The 20,406-nt window shown below is 40.5% G+C and overlaps 1 protein-coding gene across 3 annotated transcripts in view; it reads left to right on the forward strand.

The window, feature by feature from the left end:
* gpm6ba (glycoprotein M6Ba) overlaps positions 1-20,406 on the forward strand; it is a 141,710-nt gene that overhangs the window by 77,443 nt on the left and 43,861 nt on the right. The window contains exons 1-2 of one of the 3 annotated variants that reach the window (XR_016168866.1): positions 473-3,602; positions 11,496-11,635. Coding sequence is in view for 2 of the 3 variants with exons in the window: in XM_039695060.2 (XP_039550994.1) it covers positions 3,548-3,602; positions 11,496-11,682 (242 nt within the window). In the remaining variant the exon portion in view is untranslated. Of the gene's footprint in view, positions 1-472; positions 3,603-11,495; positions 11,683-20,406 lie in introns of those variants that run through there. The other 2 variants (XM_039695060.2, XM_039695069.2) reach the window with 2 other exon arrangements.

Below are 20,406 nucleotides of genomic sequence, written 5' to 3' on the forward strand. Positions count from 1 at the left end.
AAAACAAAAGACGACGAAAGAACAGCCCCATCCATCGAGGACAGACTCTTTCTGCAGATCATGGATAGAGAAGTCTATAAAGATGAGGAAAATTCATGGGTTGCCCCACTCCCATTCAAGCAGCCAAGGCAATATCTTCCAAACAATCGTCAACAAGCTGTGGAATGCTTCAATTCACTCCTACGGTCTTTCAGGAAGAAGCCTGAGATGAAAAGAGACTTTATTGCCTTTATGGAGAAGCTGTTCCAAAATGATCATGCAGAGATTGCTCCTTCAGTTGGTCCCAATGAACAGTGTTGGTATCTACCTTCTTTTCCTGTGTACCATCCAAAAAAGCCATCCCAGATCCGAGTGGTCTTTGACTCGAGTGCTCAATGCAAAGGGACATCACTGAACAAGGTTCTCTTGACGGGTCCTGACCTCAACAACAGCCTCCTTGGTGTCCTCATGCGGTTTCGCAAGAGCCTGTTGCCTTTATGGTGGATATACAGCAAATGTTCCACTGCTTTAAAGTGCGACCTGCAGACAGGAACCACCTCAGGTTCCTCTGGTTTCATGAAAATAACCCAGAGAACGAGGTCACAGAATACCGTATGAAGGTACACGTATTTGGGAACAGTCCCTCTCCGGCAGTGGCCATTTACTGTCTTCGTCGTGCAGCTCAAGAGGGACAAGAGGAATTCGGTCAAGACGCCCTACAGTTCGTGGAGCAAGACTTTTATATGGATGATGGATTGAAGTCCTTACCTTCTGCAGAGATGGCAATCAACCTGTTAAAAAGGACACAAGACATGCTGGCTGGATCCAACTTGAAGTTGCATAAACTTGCTTCAAACAGCAAGGAGGTTATGGGAGCATTCCCATCTGAGGATTACGCCAAATCAATGAAAGAACTGGACTTAGGTGTTAGCTCACTTCCTATGCAACGCAGTCTTGGCTTGCTGTGGAATCTGGACACAGACTGTTTCAACTTCCACGTCCAAAAGGATGGAAGGCCTTACACTAGGCGCGGACTGCTGTCAGTTATAAACAGTTTGTATGACCCACTAGGATTTGTGGCCCCCATCACAGTTCAGGGCAAAGCGCTACTGAGGGAATTAACTGGAAATTCTGCTGACTGGGATGCACCTTTACCTGAGAGTAAGCAAAAGGTGTGGGAGGAGTGGAGAGATTCTCTGCAGGAACTGCAACATGTACAAGTCCCAAGAAGCTACGGGCCCACATCGTTGTCAGGCTCCAAGTTCAAGGAGCTCTGTGTTTTTTCAGACGCTTCTGAGAAAGTAATAGCAGCAGTTGCTTACCTCAAAACAGTTGATTCAGATGGTAGCTGTCATATGGGGTTCATCACAGGCAAAGCAAGGCTAGCGCCACAACCAGAGCACACTATACCTCGCCTGGAACTCTGTGCGGCTGTCTTGGCAGTGAACATGATGGAAACCATCATTGCAGAGATTGCTGTCAAATTCGATGAGATCACCTTCTACACAGATAGTAGAGTGGTACTTGGCTATATCTACAACGAGAAACGTAGATTTCATGTCTATGTAAGCAATCGTGTACAGAGAATCCGGACAAGCACTAATCCAGAACAATGGCATTATGTGAGCTCAGAGCATAATCCAGCTGATGTCGCGACACGACCAATTGCTCCAACCAAATTGCAGGACACTATCTGGTTCAGTGGACCAGCATTTTTGCATCATCCAAAAACAGAGACCTTCCCTAGAGAACCCTTCGCACTTGTTGATCCTGATCGAGATTCAGAAGTTCGTCCACAAGTAACAGTGTTGCATACCACTGTCTCAAACCGCTTTGAACGCTTTTCGGACTGGAGCCGTCTGATCCGAGCTGTTGGGAAGTTGATTCATGTTGCACGCTCTTATAAGAAGGGTCAAAATGACACACCTCAGACATGCAAAGGATGGCACTGTTGCAAACTTCCTCTTAGTGCTGACACAATACTTCAGAGCACAGAAGTTGTCATACGAGCAGTACAACAGGAAACCTTTGCTGACGAGTTGCAGTGCCTCAAACAGAACAAACCACTTCCCAAAACTAGCACAATCCGAAAATTAGATCCCTTCATTGATCAAAGCGGACTGTTGAGGGTCGGAGGTCGTCTGGTCAAAGCAGATCTTGGTTCTGAAGAAAAGAGACCCCTCCTCATACCTGGTAGGAACCATGTAGCATTACTTCTAACACGACACTTTCACGAGCAAACACATCATCAGGGTCGACATTTCACAGAGGGGGCGATAAGATCTGCTGGCTACTGGATAATAGGAGTCAAAAGACGTGTGAACAGTCTCATCCATTCCTGTGTTGTATGCCGCAGACTCAGGAGGGGCTGCGAGACTCAAAAGATGGCAGATCTGCCTGCTGACAGGCTCAGCACAGAGCCTCCCTTCACACATGTGGGACTAGATGTGTTTGGCCCCTGGTCAGTATCTGCTCGTAGGACAAGAGGTGTCTATGCAGAAAGCAAAAGATGGGCGGTGCTATTCACATGCTTAAGTGTCAGAGCCATTCACATAGAAGTGATTGAGTCCCTAGATACCTCCAGTTTTATTAATGCTTTAAGGAGGTTTCTGGCAATCCGGGGTCCAGTGAAACAGATTCGCTCTGATAGAGGGACCAATTTCATTGGAGCGTGTAAAGACCTGCAAATTCCTTCCAATGTTGATGAAAAGGCGGTGAAACAATTCCTGACAGATCACGGCTGCACATGGACTTTCAATCCTCCGCATTCGTCGCACATGGGGGGTGCATGGGAGAGGATGATAGGCATTGCTCGTAGAATTCTGGACTCCATGCTTCTTCAGATGGCATCCTCTAAACTCACGCACGAGGTACTCTCCACCTTCATGGCTGAAGTTACTGCCATTATAAACAACAGACCACTGATTCCTGTGTCTACGGATCCAACAGATCCTTTCATCCTAACACCTTCCACATTACTTACCCAAAAGACTGGCACTAGCTCAGTTCCACCTGGGGACTTTGGAAAGCCTGATCTGTACAAACAACAGTGGCGTACTGTGCAAAGCCTCGCAAACACTTTCTGGGATAGATGGCGTAAACAGTATCTTTCAACCCTGCAGCATCGGCGAAAATGGCAAAACCAACAGTCCAACATTTCCAAAGGATGCATAGTTCTGCTCAAGGACTCTCAGTCAAAACGGAACGATTGGCCCCTGGGCATCATAACGGAAACTTACCCCAGCCAAGATGGGCGAGTTCGAAAAGTTCAAGTAAAAATCATTGGGAAAGACGGACCCAAACTGTTTCTGAGACCTATTAATGAGATAGTACTCCTCCTCCATGAAGATTCGGAATAAACCGTTCAGGTTACACTCAAGTAAGAAGGTTTGGTATTTCCTGAATACCAGACGGGGAGTGTGCTGTTCTATATGAACATTCTGCATTTATTTGATTTAAAAGTTGTCGTAAAGTGACCCCTTCTGTTCAGAGTTGGGTATTGCATATGATATTGTTTAAGTCTTTATTTGATGACATCATTAATGTGAGCCCAGCAGCAAAGAAGAGCATGCGGTCATGGCTACTTCTGCTCCTTCATTTAAGTTGTTTTGAAGGCACTTTCGGTATGTAGATATTGCTACATTATAATTCCTATGCATATTTAATTGCTATATCTTATATCCATAAGTTTATATCGTCAATTTAATTTTCCTTGTTTTGTAAATGCACAATCTATTTCTGTTATAGTTGCTAACTACTATATGCAATGTAAAGCCTTTGTAGTGTTAATGCGAAACGTGTAATTTACTCTGTACTGTACATTTAGGATTCTGTATTTTGTATTTTTACAGTTTTACGTTATTCCTTGGGCAACAGTAAACCTTAGAAACAATCCCTGTGTCTGTTGTCTTTGGGAGGCGTTATCTGACTGCATACTCAAGCAAGGCGTTTGAGATAAAGGGCAGAACACTTACATTTTCATTATGGTAATCTACATATTATGTATAGTTACTCAGCTGTATTGCTACGACACATTTGTAGATTTTCAGTACCATCTCTTATCTTTGCATTTTCATTATGGTAATCTTCATAATTTCTATAGCTACTCAGCTACAGAAATAGCTATATTTCTACAGCTATTCTATAGCTACAGTATTTTCAGTAGCATCTCTGTATGTATCTTTTCATATCTGGTGGTACATGATGCAATATACCCGGCAATATAATTCTGGGATTTCATTTCAATAATAAAATGTTGACCTCTGATGCTTTTTTTGAATTACAGCCAGAAAAGATGTTGACGTGTTGATCGTTTTTACCTGGTATTTTCCCTATTGCTCCAGTTTGTGAATGCACTGAACTTGATTTGTAGATATTTATTTTATAACATGGGAGAGTTTGTAAATGCACTGATTTTGTTGCTGACTTGATAATTTGTTCATGTGAAGTACATACGCTATAAACTGTCAACTAAGCTTCACCTGTGGTTCACTTCATTTGGATAGCCACAAGGAACATCTATGGATAGTTACTTGAATGACATCACATGTGTTGTGAAATGGTTACGGATGCATTAGAGATGTTGTGAATACACTCCTAAATATTTGCTGTACGTGTCATATAGAACACCAGATATAAACATATACATACAGAGATGCTACTGAAAATCTACAAATGTGCTGTAGCAATGCAGCTGAGTAAATGTGCATAATATGTAGATTACCGTAATGAAAATGCAAAGATACAGAGATGCTACTGAAAATCTACAAATGTGCTGTAGCAATGCAGCTGAGTAACTATGTATGCATAATAGATTACCGTAATGAAAATGCAAAGATACAGAGATGCTACTGAAAATCTACAAATGTGTGGTATGCAATGCAGCTGAGTAGCTTTAGAAATTATGAAGATTACCATAATGAAAATGCAACGATATGGTACTGAAAATCTACAAATGTGCCGTAGCAATGCAGCTGAGTAACTATACATAATATGTAGATTATGTAAGAAAAAATGAAGTGGACTTCGAAGATCTCAAAAATGAAGTTTATTACAGCATAGCAGTGGCAAGGCACACAAAGCACCTTGGGTTCACCAGCGTCAGAATGAACCCCGAACTCATCCCAGCGCAAACATTTTATACAGTATTACATCTGTTTTCCCCCTCAGCATGTAAATTAAGCTTTCTCTTAAATGTAAATCAAGGCAAACAGATTTGTCTTCTCTATCAGCGTGGGGCTGAAACTCTGTCTTTAAATGTAAATTGAAGAGAACGAGACAAGTGGTGCCTCCGTGTCTATGTCTTTGTTATTCCAAACTCTGTCTTTAAATGTAAATCGAAGAGAACGATACAAGTGTTAGAGTGATACGGTCAAATGTTTAAAGGTGATAATATCTCTCAGAAACTCCCTAATCAAGATGGTTCTTGAATACCCACTGTCTTTCCCACTCTATAGGTGATAAACGTGACTCTGTGATTTTGTTTAAGATTGTAAGGAATTGATTCTATGATAAATAAGCTCTTTCAAGTGAAGGAACATTTCAATATAATCTATATTGGAGTGGAAGTTTGATCGGAGCAGACTGTAATTTCTTACAGATTCCCCCCTTTGATGCTCTTGGCCACAAGTAGCATCACATCCACTCCCTTTTCCTAAATAACACCTCCCTTTCCTGGTGGGCAGGTGCCCAGTGGCGGTGCCACCCTGGCTTAGGTTGCCCCCCTATGGCCATCGGAGAAGTCTTACCCGTCATAGGAATGACACCTCATGCACACTGGTTACAGCTCTACTTCACTTGAGCAGACCTATCATAGTTTGTGTTAAGATTTTTTTTTTTTTTTTTTTTTTTTTTGAAAAATATTTGGGTTTGAGAGAGGTAGTCAAGAACCATCACATCCAACGGGAACGTCCAATATTGATCATAGAATTATCTTCAACCTGACGTTTCAACATGGAACACATACAACATAACCTAACGCACTGACCGATAATAAGAATGATACATACACAAACAGCAGTTTTAAAGGTTACATCTCAAAGTAAACCAGTATAGGCAATAGCCAAGTCTCCATCATGCATTTGTTTTTGTCAAAACTTCGTTTTTTTTTCTTCACAATGTGTATCAGTGATGTTAGCATTTTGTTTTAGCTTTGATAACTCAAACAATCAGCAATCAATAGACAATATAGTGTGTGTGTGTGTGGGTGTGTGTGGTTTTTCATTTTCTCAGTGTGGACATCCTTTATCCACATGTGTGCATCCACTTGACAACAATATATCTAATGGAAATGAGTATGCATATACTTGTCTCTTCATGTTCAGTCTTTGTGTCTTTGTGCATTTCTTAGAGTGGGTATGTCCTCTGCCCACTTGTTTTCCATGTGCAAAGACTGCTGTCTATAGTCTCTGAAATGGTTTGATCTCTTCTTGTTTCTTTTCTCATTGTCTATTCTTTTTCACATGGACCATAAGTTCTTCTAGAAGACGCAGTCATTGTTGTGCTCGAGTCTGTGCCTCTTCATCAGTTCCATCCATCCCATGGTGGGTCTCAGGGTTTCTAGGTCTCTTAGGCCTGGAGTTCTGGATCTTGCGGGTCTGGAAATCTCTGTATTCTGTTCTTTTCTTGAGAGAATCCCCTGGCTCCACTGGTTCTACTTCCTTCTCGTCCTTCAAACGACCATGTCATCTTTCTCCAGGAGGTTACACGTTTCAGGCAAACATCTCGATGCTTATATCTGAAACAATGACCAAAAGAAGAGGTTGCCCCCCGTTTCCCCCACAATCATCTTTTCACATTTAAACATCAAAGTCACAGAAATTTAATCTCAAAACATCAAACATTGGTAACATTTAAAACAAAAAAATATATATTCCTAAACATAATGTCATTAAAACATTTGTTGTAAATTACAACTGCATAAAGAATCACCCCCCTTTTGATAATAAATCCTTTTCTAAAACGTGTTACTATCATAAACCTAATTCTAATTTGTATCAGCATCTGCTTGAGACTGAGCTACAGTCCTGTTGCTCATGCGGTGATACGTTGGACAAGGTGTGAATCGCTTCTTTATTTCCTTTCAACATTGCCAACTGGGTTTCTAAATTGCCTATTTTCTTAAGCAACCATGATAGCTCAACTTTCTTTTGTGTGACAAGTGACACCTTCTTGCCTTGTGCCCCATCAGTCCACAAGCAAAACAAACAACTTCCTGATCTTCCTTTCTTTTCTCTAAACAGTGCCTTGCAATGTGACCATCCTTTCCACATGCATGACAGACAAAGCTTTGTAGAGGTCTCTCATTGTCTTGACAATGTCTAGCAATGTGACCAGCTTTTCCACATGCATAGCAAATAACAACACCTTCTGAATTTATTCTTGCAAATATCTTTGGTCTATGATGGAAACCATTAGACCAACATTCTCTCCCGCCAACGGCAGCAACTGGATGTCTAGATTTGACCGTTTTCATTTGACTATTAGCATTATTGTTGTAAAACTGTGTCATTTTACCAATAATGTCAGTGTATTCAGAGAGTGGAGTCACAAGCATTGTCACAGCAGACCGGGTGAGTGGGTCACATTTGTTAATCAAGGCAGTCTTGAAACTGACATCATTCTTAGTAATATCAGGATTGCCACTGAAAGTTTTAAACATCTCCAATAATCGTTCTGAAAAAGCTGCTGGATGCTCCCCTTTCCTCATGCGCATCTCAGATATTCTATCCCAATTAACTGACATCACACCTAAGACTTCGAGCAGTGCCTTTTTCCTCTCTGACTTATTAGCATTTCTGTCCTTCACTTTCTGAGTTAAGGCTCCAGACAAAGTGTCAGGCAAGCACATTCTTAACACAACACACACCTCACCATCTGTTAAATTGTACACTTCAGCATATTCCTCCAAGTTTTTCAGAAAATCTAATGGATCTTGTTTGGCAGGATCAAATTTACCAATATTCTTGATCATAGTTTCTAGTTCAGTTGGATTAAATCCTCGGACTATGGTAGAGGTCATTGGCTCTTCTCCACCTTCACTAGCATGCATAGTCGTCGTAGTATGGACTGGGGCCATGGGAAATCTGACTCTACAGTCTGAGTATTGGCTACTGAATGACAGAGAATCTTTTTCCCAACCCTCAGCTCTATCTTCCTGCAAATCTGGCATTTCTGGAACTGGGTTACACAATCTGACATCTAACAATGTGTTACTATGGTTTTTCTCAGTTGTGTCGCTCTTTATCATGAACTGACAAGCTGCCTTTGCTTCCTCCAAATTTTTGGACAATATTTCCACAGATGATTTGAGCATACTATTGTTAGTTCTAAGAAGTGCGATCTCATTCTGCATCTTCACCTTTTCTTCTTTCCATATCGTTTCACTAGCCAGGTAATTTTTTGTAGAAATCACCCCAACACTGAGTCGCTCATTTTCAGCCTCTAACTCATCTACTCTCCTCCTAGTTACTTTGTATGAAGCAAAAAGAGCTTGAAGTGCATTAGCAATTTTCCCATTTTTGTTCTTAGGCATTTTGGGATCATTTTCAAACTTAGAGATCGCCCACTCATATGGTTTATCAACAATATTCTCTATTCCGTCAAACATTCCCTGAGAACCATGTTTAGCGATGTATTTCACAATAATTTCTTCCATTTTCAAAAGTTTTATCTGGCTTTAGACTATCTCGTGATCTAATAGTTATTCACAAAGTCTGATTTTAAATAACTACCAATCGTATAATTATTCACAGCTCCAGTAGCCTACTTCGGACGCAAATGAACAAGATAGCCACACTACCTGAGGCTTAACTTAACCATGGCCACAGTCTTTTTAAACCATAAATTTCACTGGACAAAACAGTTTAAAAAAATAACACTGTCACAGTACGTCGGACAAAACCACACTACGTCGGGTTTTATGTTATTTTCTCAAAACAGTTGACTTATCCACAGAACTTTGGGCTCAAACAATATTTCTAAAATTTAAAACACTGCCACACGTCGGGCAAAACCACACTGCTTCGGGTTTTTTGTTTTAAATTTCACACAGCCACGGTGTCAGACTCACTAATCTACTATACAAAACACAATCGTTGTGAAATAATTCTGTGACCACACTGCGTCGGATCTATTCAATTACTTTAGAATTTTTTCAGAATTATTACGACTTCACAATCGGTTTCAAGTAGGCTGCATACACTTTTGTTTCGGATACTTTAGAAACAACTGATCAAATATAATTCTGCCACCACACTACTTCGGGTTTATTCACTTACTTTAGAATCTTAACAGAATTATAAGAGGCCAACACCAAGTTTCAGTTACTTTAGAAACTTTACACTTAAGCCCTTTGTTTCAATTACTTTAGAAACAACAATTCCAACACAACTCTGCTGCCACACTGCTTCAGGCTGATTCAATTCCGTTAGAATCTTAAACAAAATCGTACAGAATAGGCTTAACAACTCCTCCTAACACACAATAGTTGTGAAATAATTCTGTGACCACACTGCGTCGGGTCGATTCAATTACTTTAGAATTTCCTCAGAATTATAACAACTTCACCAACATAATACGTTAGAAACATACACATTTGTTTCAGTTACTTTAGAAACAACAAATCTAATATAATTCTGCCACCACACTACTTCGGGACGGGTTTATTCACTTACTTTAGAATCTCAACAGAATTATAAGAGACCGATCACAAGTTTCAGTTACTTTAGAAACTTAACACTTAAGCACTTTGTTTCAATTACTTTAGAAACAACAATTCTAATACAACTCTGTCACCACACTATCTTCGGGTTGATTCAGTTCCGTTAGAATCTTAAACAAAATTGTACAGAATAGGCTTAACAACTCCTCCTGCTAAGACTGAATAAACCAAATTCTCTTCTGTCCTTAAATTTTCCTTTTCTAGATTTTTTTAAAACAAGGGGTTTCCTGACAAAACAGCATAAATGAAAGAAAACAGCTTTTTTCTTACCTTTTCCCCGCTTTTTGTTGGAAACCTTCTGGAAGGGTGGCTCGCCAATGTAAGAAAAAATGAAGTGGACTTCGAAGATCTCAAAAATGAAGTTTATTACAGCATAGCAGTGGCAAGGCACACAAAGCACCTTGGGTTCACCAGCGTCAGAATGAACCCCGAACTCATCCCAGCGCAAACATTTTATACAGTATTACATCTGTTTTCCCCCTCAGCATGTAAATTAAGCTTTCTCTTAAATGTAAATCAAGGCAAACAGATTTGTCTTCTCTATCAGCGTGGGGCTGAAACTCTGTCTTTAAATGTAAATTGAAGAGAACGAGACAAGTGGTGCCTCCGTGTCTATGTCTTTGTTATTCCAAACTCTGTCTTTAAATGTAAATCGAAGAGAACGATACAAGTGTTAGAGTGATACGGTCAAATGTTTAAAGGTGATAATATCTCTCAGAAACTCCCTAATCAAGATGGTTCTTGAATACCCACTGTCTTTCCCACTCTATAGGTGATAAACGTGACTCTGTGATTTTGTTTAAGATTGTAAGGAATTGATTCTATGATAAATAAGCTCTTTCAAGTGAAGGAACATTTCAATATAATCTATATTGGAGTGGAAGTTTGATCGGAGCAGACTGTAATTTCTTACAATTACCATAATGAAAATGCAAAGATACAGAGATGCTACTGAAAAATCTACAAATGTGCTGTAGCAATGCAGCTGAGTAGCTATAGATATGTAGATTGCCATAAAGAAAATGAAAATATACATTCAGGGACCGCTACTGATAGTTGCAAATGTGGTTTTAAATGCTTCTTATGGGTTATAGATGGTTTGTTGAATATCTATAGATGTACTACAAACACTTTGTTGTTGAATGTCTACAGACATTCAATTATGAATTTATGATTATTTGTTGATAGTTTGTAAATCATGTACAGATGAACTGTTGAAAGTCTGCAGACATTCAGTAGAGAAATAATACTGATACTCTGTTGATACTTTTAGAGCATCTACAGATTGACTATCCAAATAAAGTGTTACCAAATATATGTGTGAATAATAAGCACATCAAGAAAAAAAAATCAAAGTAACACTGTAACAAGGTTCGGGAAGAAGGAGGCAGGAACCGGGTATCAATCAAAATAAAACTTTATTTAAATGAAATAAACAAACAAAATACCTGCCCAAAAATACCTACCCAAATAAAACATAACTACAGGCCAGCAGCCCCTCGTGGACGACTGCTGGCTTACAAAATAAAATATAAAATACAAACAAAAGCAGGCCTGTTCCTCTATCAATCATCCACTCTGTCGCTCCCCCTTTATGCTTCCGCTTCTGTTCCTCCATGAGAGATGCGACACCGGTGTGCTTCACAGGTGCTGCTCATTAGTAATTGCACCACCGGCCTTGCGATGTTCTCTCACGTCCCTCAGGTGTCCTGCTCACCACAAACACAAACTAGGAAGTAGCATTTGCTGGAGCGAATTCTGACAAAACACAAAATGTCTTTTTTTCCCCCTACAGGCTGCTTCGAGTGTTGCATCAAGTGTCTGGGTGGTGTCCCCTATGCCTCTTTGGTGGCCACCGTCTTGTGCTTTTCGGGTGTGGCTCTGTTCTGCGGCTGTGGGCATGTGGCACTTACGGGCACTGTGACCATGGTGGAAAACCACTTTTCTCGGATCACCTCCGACCATGCTACCCTAATTGATGTGTAAGTGTGCTCATATAAATGGCCATGGTAATTTAAATACCAGATACAGGGTTAGTTCACCCAAAAATGAAAATTAAGTCATTAATTACTCACCCTCATGCTGTAACAACCCCGTAAGACCTACATTCATCTTCAGAACACAAATGAAGATATTTTTTTATTAAATTTGAGAGGTGGATCACTGCTACATAGGCTCCTAAAGGACTGAAACTTGACGGCCCAGAAAGTTATTGAAGAAAATGTTTCAGTGGCTCAAGTATAAGTTTATCAAGTGACGAGAATACTTTTTTGTGCGGAAATAAAACATAAATATAAAATATATAAAACATAAATATAAAAACAACTTTATTCGACTATTCCTTTTCTTCCTTCTGGGCCTGAGACGAGAGTTCAAGAGATTTGCACGACGCATGCGCGAGAACTGAACAAGAAGTCATAGAATAAGAACACAATTCTCGCGCATGTGTCGTGGAAATCTCTTGAACTCTCATCTCAGGCCCAGAAGGAAGAAAAGGAATAGTCGAATAAAGTTGTTATTTTCGCACAAAAAGTATTCTTGTCCCTTTATAAACTTATACTTGAGCCACTGTAGTCACATCCTATTTAAACATTTTCTTCAATGACTTTCTGGGCCGTCAAGTTTCAATCCTTTAGGAGCCCATGTAGCAGTGATCCACCTCTCAAATTTAATCAAAAATATCTTTATTTGTGTTCTGAAGATGAACGAAGGTCTTACAGGGTTAGTACAGCATGGGGGTGAGTAAATAATGACTTAATTTTCATTTTTGGGTGAACTGACCCTTTAAACAAGGACTCCGTTACAAACATTAAATAGGCAGGGTAGTTATACACACAGAACATGACAATCATGATGGGGAACAGCTGAGTGCAATGAACAGTGATGAGCGCAGACAAGGATTGTGGGGAATGTAGTTCCAAAAGTGAATGACACCATGGGGAAAGAGGACCTCTAGTGGACACCAGGGAACATACACCCGACACTGTGACACTTTCAATGAACAACTGTTTTTCTAAACTTTTACTTGAACAAAGATTAATTACTTTAATTACAAATATTAATTGTCAAAAATGTATTACTCATTGTTAGTTCATGTTAGATAGCCTGTCAATTGTCATTATTCCGGTAGCGGGACACTTTGTGTGCTTTTATTGATTTTTTTCCCCATGTCATGTATTTTAGTAATCATCAAGAATTAGTTATCATTTGAAAGCTTAAATACTTTTATCCTTTAAAAAACTCTTTGAAATTTGACATCTTGGAAATGGTATTCTAAATCCTTTTAGCGGACAACATTTTTCAATTTGTAATACAATTTTGGTTAGACAAATGCCTTTGATTTTCTAGAAAACAAATCAAAATTATTTTGTAAAATATATTTTGTATAAAATAAAAACTGTTCAGTTCAGTACATTTGCTTTAAAGTATATTTTTATAGCTTTTTTACACTTGAACTTTCGAATTATTGCTTTAACTTCTACAAGGATCTGCTTGGTGTCTTATTTAAAAAGAGACCAACCTTAAAGGGATACTCCACCATTTTTTTCATATTAAACTATGTTATTCCCTTAACTAAGACGAGTTGATACATACCTCTGTCGTCTCATTGGGTCTCATTCATGAAACACGAGCAGAATGAATCTTTGTGTAAATCGTGGGTAAAGTGGTTCTAGCGTAAATTTTCGTATTCATTAAATTGTTTTGTATTTTCCAAATGTTAGTTGGTATGCAAGAAATCCACACCTGCTCATAAAATTTTTGTTTTGAATGAACTTCTGATAATAAAACTTCAATTTCTGCATCCGAGAAATCTTTCTTTTTCATTCGCATTTATGTTATTATATGCCTATATATAGATGTCAGTCGGATATAATGGGCGGGATTTATGTTAATTGAGAATGAACGAGCATCCCGTTTACGACTGGTTGGAATTCACTACCACACACACAAATTTCACTATCACATCTGACGTTTACGAGTTTTCGAGAAGGTCTCTTTACGCGCAAATCACTCTCATATTTACTCTTATATTTACCAATGTTTCATGAATGAGACCCAATGCATGCACTCAATAGCTCTGGCACGCAAGACACTTTGATAGCACTTGACTAGCCCAGTTCTTTCAATATGGGCCAAGCAGAGAAGCGACCAAACACCTCCGCGTTTTCCCTATTTAAATACAGGGTAACACTTTATTTGAAATGTCTTTGTTATGACAACAAATACAGTTACTCGAGCAGTGTAACTCGACCTAGGACGGTGACACAAAATAAAACTCTTCTAAGCGTGTAAAATGAATAACTATACACAAATCCGTCGCAAACTCTATGGGCGCCGCCATCTTGCCTGCCGCCATTACTGCGGGCCTGCGAAGTGTGACGGTGACAGCCCTCTTATGATATTTCAAATATTATGATATTTCAGCGGATCCTGCTTATGAAATAAAATGTCTGGTTTACATTGGGTAGATGATGTCAGGCAGTGGCCAAAACTTACAGATAAAGGTAATTTATTGATAACATGTGTTAATGTAAAAATGCGTCAGCCTAATGTAATGTAATTAAGACGTGTATTAATTTATGACAACAATAAAACCGAACGCTGTCATAGTCAAAGATGTCTTGCTAATATGTTCACATGCCAACTGTCCCGATTAAATTGACTACACCAGCAACACAACATTTGAGAATGATCACGACACCGGTCATAATCCATCACAGCCCACACGCGCATCAGACCATACAAACTCAACATCCAGCCACGCAAGAAAACATGAAATATTACAGAGGTAATAAAATGCTGATGTGATTTGCTGCCCAAGAAACATTTCTGATTATTATTAATGTTTTCTTTTTAAAAAGTCAGGATTCCTTGATGAATAGAAGATTCAAAGTAGATTTATTCGAAATAAAAAATCTTTGTAACATTATAAATTTCTGCGTTCACTTTTTGATTACTTTAATGCGTCCTTGAATAAAAGTAGGCTATTACTTTCTTTAATTTTTTTCAAATGTAGCATATGTTACAAAAGCTTTTTATTTCAGATAAATGCTATTATTTTGAAGTATGTGTAAGATTTGTGTAATGTGAGAAGAAGAAGATTTGTGTAATGTTTTTTTTTTATTTTGTGTGATCTTAAAATCCGATTTACAATTAAATTGTACATAAATAGGTTAAGCAAAACAAATGTTTAAACTTTTGTGTTTAAAAAAAGAAAATTTTAAACGAATACTAACCTGAAATGACATACTGTTTGATACAGTACAAATATTTTCAGTGTCTCTTATATTCCTGTAAAGAACAACACTTGTCCCACATTTTTCTCTGAAGTTGGCAACCCTATTCACAAGTTGCAGACAACTATTAGCAACGACCAGTTTTAGCAATGAAATGCATGTTCTTACAGGTATTCAAGATTATTTTATTAATCGTCTGGCATGCGATGAGCTTCAGAACCTAAATTACAGGACATTGATTGAAGGTCAGAATTACACGAGCTCTGGATGGATTGGCCAGATACTGCATACCATCGCAGATGAGCTCATCACATTAAAAGGTGTCGTGAGGTTTTCACAGGCAGTGAACTCGTACCATAATGTGTCAGTAACAATACAGAGAAAATTATTAAAACAGCCAACCACACAACACGCTCTTCCCGGCATCACTGGACATACGTACAAAATAGTCAAGTCAAGTCAAATATATTAATATAGCGCAAAGCTGCTTCACAGTATCAATCAAGACAACATAACAGTGTTTGTTTATTCATGAAAAGACAATCAAATAACTAAAAAAAAGCATCTAACATCTGCTATAGCCGCCTACGAGAACAACACACTACTTCCGCAGCAGCAAGGCCCGCAGTAATGGCGGCGCTGCTTTACTTCCTTGTTTCGCCGGATTTGTGTATATTGTGCAAGGGGGTAATCCATTGACCGGAAGTTGAAGCCTCACGGGAGCTGCCATCTTGTAGCAGAACTTCACTTGCGTTAGCGTTCCCATTGACTCCCATTCATTTTGGCGTCACTTTGACAGCGAATAACTTTACATCTGAGATGTTTGAAGACCCCATTTGTCCTTTATTTATTTCTAAAGAAACACGACAATGTATTAAATGCTCCATTACCTTGTAACTTATGTTATGGCCCCATAGAAGCAGTTTTTGTAAAAGTAGGCTAACGATTGCGTCATACCCACGCGACTCTCTGTCGCACAGTAGAGAGATTACCGTATGAACAGGAGAAGAAGCTCGAGAAAAGGCAGTTGGGGAAACGTGGAGGCAAAATGAAAAAATAATTAATCAGAATACCTAGCAAAATTGTCTCCTGCTCCTAGCTCATGGACAGCTCCTATTCACACTTTCCGCCTCTGCATGTTTCAGGAGGGAATGTGTTATACTGTTACTTAATTTTACAAAACAATAAATGATGCGATGGCACAAGAATTCTTAGATGCTCACTCTTTTTAATCCAGGTCAAACTCACATGTCGAACTCACATGAACCTCTCTTATATCAACACTGATCGATAGCACTTCTCTATCTCCCTCTAGTGTTCAGTTCTTGTAACAGCAGTTTATGTAGACACAACATCCCCCCAATACGTAAGATATTTTCCTTCCCACTTAAATCTATCAATAATTACCATAAAACAAAAAAATATGTTTCATTCCAACATTAAGCAATAACCCAAGGAAGTAAAATTGTTGCACAGTATTTTTTTCTTCTTCTCAAAATATATTGCTTGAGCACAAAACAAGCTTATATTAATTATAACAGGAACAGAACATATAAGCTATAGGCTCTGCAATGTATAACTATACATTTACGTCTCGAAATCTTTTAGCCATGAGGGAGGTTTGCACATTCTTGATGGACGTTCCTCAGCCCGCGGAAGGTTTTCAGCTTCATTACAGAAAGAACTTTGCTCCGCAAGCTCAGCTGCAGGATCAGGCATCTGAACAGCTCGTTCCAATCGTGAGGAATACGATTTCCTTCCATCCTCTCGCAAGTTGGTATTCGGGCCCACTTGTTTCTCAATTTCAACAGGATCAGAAAATTTGCAGTGTCCCTTGGGCACATGAAAGGGCTTGCGCACCCGCACCCTGTCCCCCTCTTTGAGGATAAGCCGTCTTGCTCCACGTTTTGCATCAGTATTACGCTTCATTTGAGATTGCTTAAAACAACTCGCTTGCGAACATCGGTTGGCTGGAGAGTGCTTGGAGGGGAATGAAGGGCAACGTTCAGTTTTGTTCTCATCTTCCGCCCATGGAGTAATTCGAAGGGTGGCGAAGGGTGGCAATCCCGTGGTGGCATGTGGAGTAGAGCGATAAACTTGAAGAAAGTCTGTAACAGTACTTTTCCATGGCTTCGCTTGTACTATGGCCGACTGTACACAATCCTTAAGAACTCTGTTAAACCGTTCTATGGCCCCGTTCGCGGCTGGATTATAGACAGCCGTGCGAACGGCCGTAATACCTCTTTCTCGCAGAAAGGTGGTGAACGCATCCAACGTGAATTGTGGCCCATTGTCCGTAACCACTCTACCGGGTAACCATGGCGATTGAAAACGCCATTGAGAAAGTCAATAACAACACCTGTCGTCACAGACGATGTAAAGGCAACTTCTGGCCATTTGGAATAGTAATCAGTTAAGGTAATAGCGTACTTACAGTCCCAACCAGCAGTGTCAAACGGGCCAACAATGTCCATTCCCAGTTTACTCCATGGTGCATCTGGAAAAGGAACCGGTTGAAGGGGCGCGGTAACACTGCGAGCAGATTTATCCAGCCTTTGACACAACTCGCACGAGGAGACTTGAGTCTGGATCATCTGATCCATTCCAGGGAACCAGTATAGTTCGCGTAAGCGCTGCTTTGTCCTCACGATTCCCTGATGACTCTCTTGCGCAAGAGCTATTAATGTGTGTCTTAATGCCACTGGAACTACTAGACGGGTGTCCCTGAACACCACATTGTCCTTGACACTAAGTTCATTCCTCACATTGTAGTAGGGTTGAAGGTCGATATGCACAGCTTTTACAGAAACAGGCCATCCTTTTTAGATTTGGGTGCATAAAGCGGTCAGTTCAGGACACGAGGCTGCAGCAGTTTTGAACTCGGACGGTGAAATCGTAGTTAGGGCAGTAGACAGTAAAGCGACCAGCTCTGGCTCATCATCAGAGGTAGAAGCAGAAGTGAAGGAAGAGGTAACAGACAGTCAGCAACATGATTTGATGAGCCAGCCCGATACACAACGTCATAAGTGAAACACAGCAGGCGAGCTGACCACCGAGCAATGCGCATCCCGGCACGTCCAGCTCCCCGCGTAGACAGCAGTGTTGTCAGTGCTTGGTGATCAGTGCACAGCGTAAATCGTCTGCCCCAGAGGTATGTGCGCCACTTCTCGACGGCCCAAACACACGCTAAAGCCTCTTTCTCCACAGTTGAATAACGCCGTTCGGCTGAGGTTAAGGTTCGTGACGCAAATGCCAGCGCAAGCTGGTGACATCAGTTGGAGCTGGGGCCTGCATTATTGCTCGCAAATGATCGTCATCAGGTTGGATACCATTTCCATTCACCATGTGTCCAAGAAAGCGCAAGCAGGACTGACGAAAATTACACTTTTTCTCATTCATTCGTAGACCGGCCTCACTTAGACGTTTGAGGACAGCATCCAAAGCAACGTCATGCTCTTGCTGTGTACGTCAAAAACAAATGATGTCATCCAAGTAATGCTGTACATTGGGAACATCTTTGAGTGTTATTGACATCATTTTCTGGAATGCGGCCGGAGCCGATGCGAGACCATACGGAACACGGCAGAAACGAAACAGCCCATCGTGCGTTATAAACGCTGTGAGGTCACGGCTATCTGGATGGAGCTGAACCTGGTGGTAAGCGTTTTCCAGATCAATGATTGAAAAAACAGTTGCCCCTGGCAAGGCAGCTAAAGTCTCATCCATGTGTGGCAGAGGGTAAGCATCCACTATAATAGCCTTATTGGGCTCCCGCAAATCAACACACATTCTAATTCCTCCTGTCTTTTTTTGTACTACCACAATCGGTGAGATCCACGATGAAGCATCAATTTTCTCTATTACACCTGCGCTGAGGAGGCGGTTCAGTTCATCAGACACAGCAGCACGTACTGATAAAGGAAGACGTCGCAGTTTTTGTCGCACAGGTACAGCGGAGTGTAAAACTTTCACCTTATGCATGAACCCTTGCACACAACCTGTCGCAGGTGCAGAAGAGGAAAGCTGCATCACTGGTGTTAGAGGAAGAGAAGCAGGTAAGTCGGCGGCCCGTGCAAAAGTGATTGTGTTCCCTTCTATGCAAAGGTGTAGAGCAGAAATCAAATCCATCCCCATTAGAGCAGTTCCTGATTCCACAATAAAGAAGGTAGCAGAGCATTCTACATTGTCCTTAATAACAGTAGCTGGCATACAGCCGAGCACGTTAATAGGCGAGCGCGAGTATGTAACTAGTTTCGCTGTCGATGGCTGCAAATGTGTACCTTTGAAGTTTTCTTCATACACAGATCGAGGCAGAACTGATACTGAAGCGCCAGTATCCACGATCAGTTCCACCTTTGCAAAGGACTTAGGCGTCTGGATGCCCACAGCACACTGGATTTTATTCTGCATGCTGGATCCTTGAATTAACAGTAACGTGTACTCGGGTAACTCAACTTCTCCAACTGTGTGCGTAGGAGCCGAACGACACACGCGTGCAAAGTGTCCCTCTTTTATACAGTTTTTGCATATTGCTCTTGTAGCCTGGCACTCTCTTGCATTAGCCAAGTGTCCACTAGAACCACAACGAAAGCATGCGCGTGTATGTGCAGCAGGTGCAGAAAATTTTGAACAGGCATTAGCGGTGAACGTGGTTCTTTGTTGTTTGCGCTGAACGGCATTTTGTTGAACTTGGACAGCTTGCACAGGAAAACTCCGTTCCCCGATGACCTTTGCTTGTTCCGATGCAGACTCGGCTTGGGTTGCAGTTGTAATAGCTTCTGCCAATGTAAGGTCAGGTCTTAAGAGCAGTCTCTCGCGAATTCGAGAATCCGACACATGCTCAATGAGTTGATCTCGAATCATGTCATTTGTATTAGGAAAATCACAAGTTGCAGCTAACTGTCTCAGTGCAGCAATATAATTCACTATAGACTCGTGAGCACCTTGCACTCATTTCCGTAAATTATAACGATCTACCACAACATTTATGGCAGGAGTGAAATGTGTACTCAACGCAGTGATAGCAGACTCCAGTGTATCTCCAGTCTCTGGTAAAGTATAAAAGATCCTTTGTCCTTCGGTTCCTAAGCAATGAAGCAGCAAGGCTCTTTTCCTTGCCTCTGGCCAAGCATCACCTGTAGCTCCCACGACGAGAAGATAGTTTTGGAATATCCTGGTCCACGTTGTGAATGGAATGCTGGGCTCACCCGGAAAAGGCAGAAATAACTCTGGAAATGGAGCGTTCAGTGCAGCCATCGTCACGCAATATAGATGCAGACCACCTCGTCGCCAATTTGTTATACTGTTACTTAATTTTACAAAACAATAAATGATGCGATGGCACAAGAATTCTTAGATGCTCACTCTTTTTAATCCAGGTCTAACTCACATGTACCTCTCTTATATCAACACTGATCGATAGCACTTCTCTATCTCCCTCTAGTGTTCAGTTCTTGTAACAACAGTTTA

The sequence above is a fragment of the Pimephales promelas genome, chromosome 6 (assembly GCF_988280905.1).
Source record: "Pimephales promelas chromosome 6, fPimPro1.hap1.1, whole genome shotgun sequence".
NCBI lineage: Eukaryota > Metazoa > Chordata > Actinopteri > Cypriniformes > Leuciscidae > Pimephales > Pimephales promelas.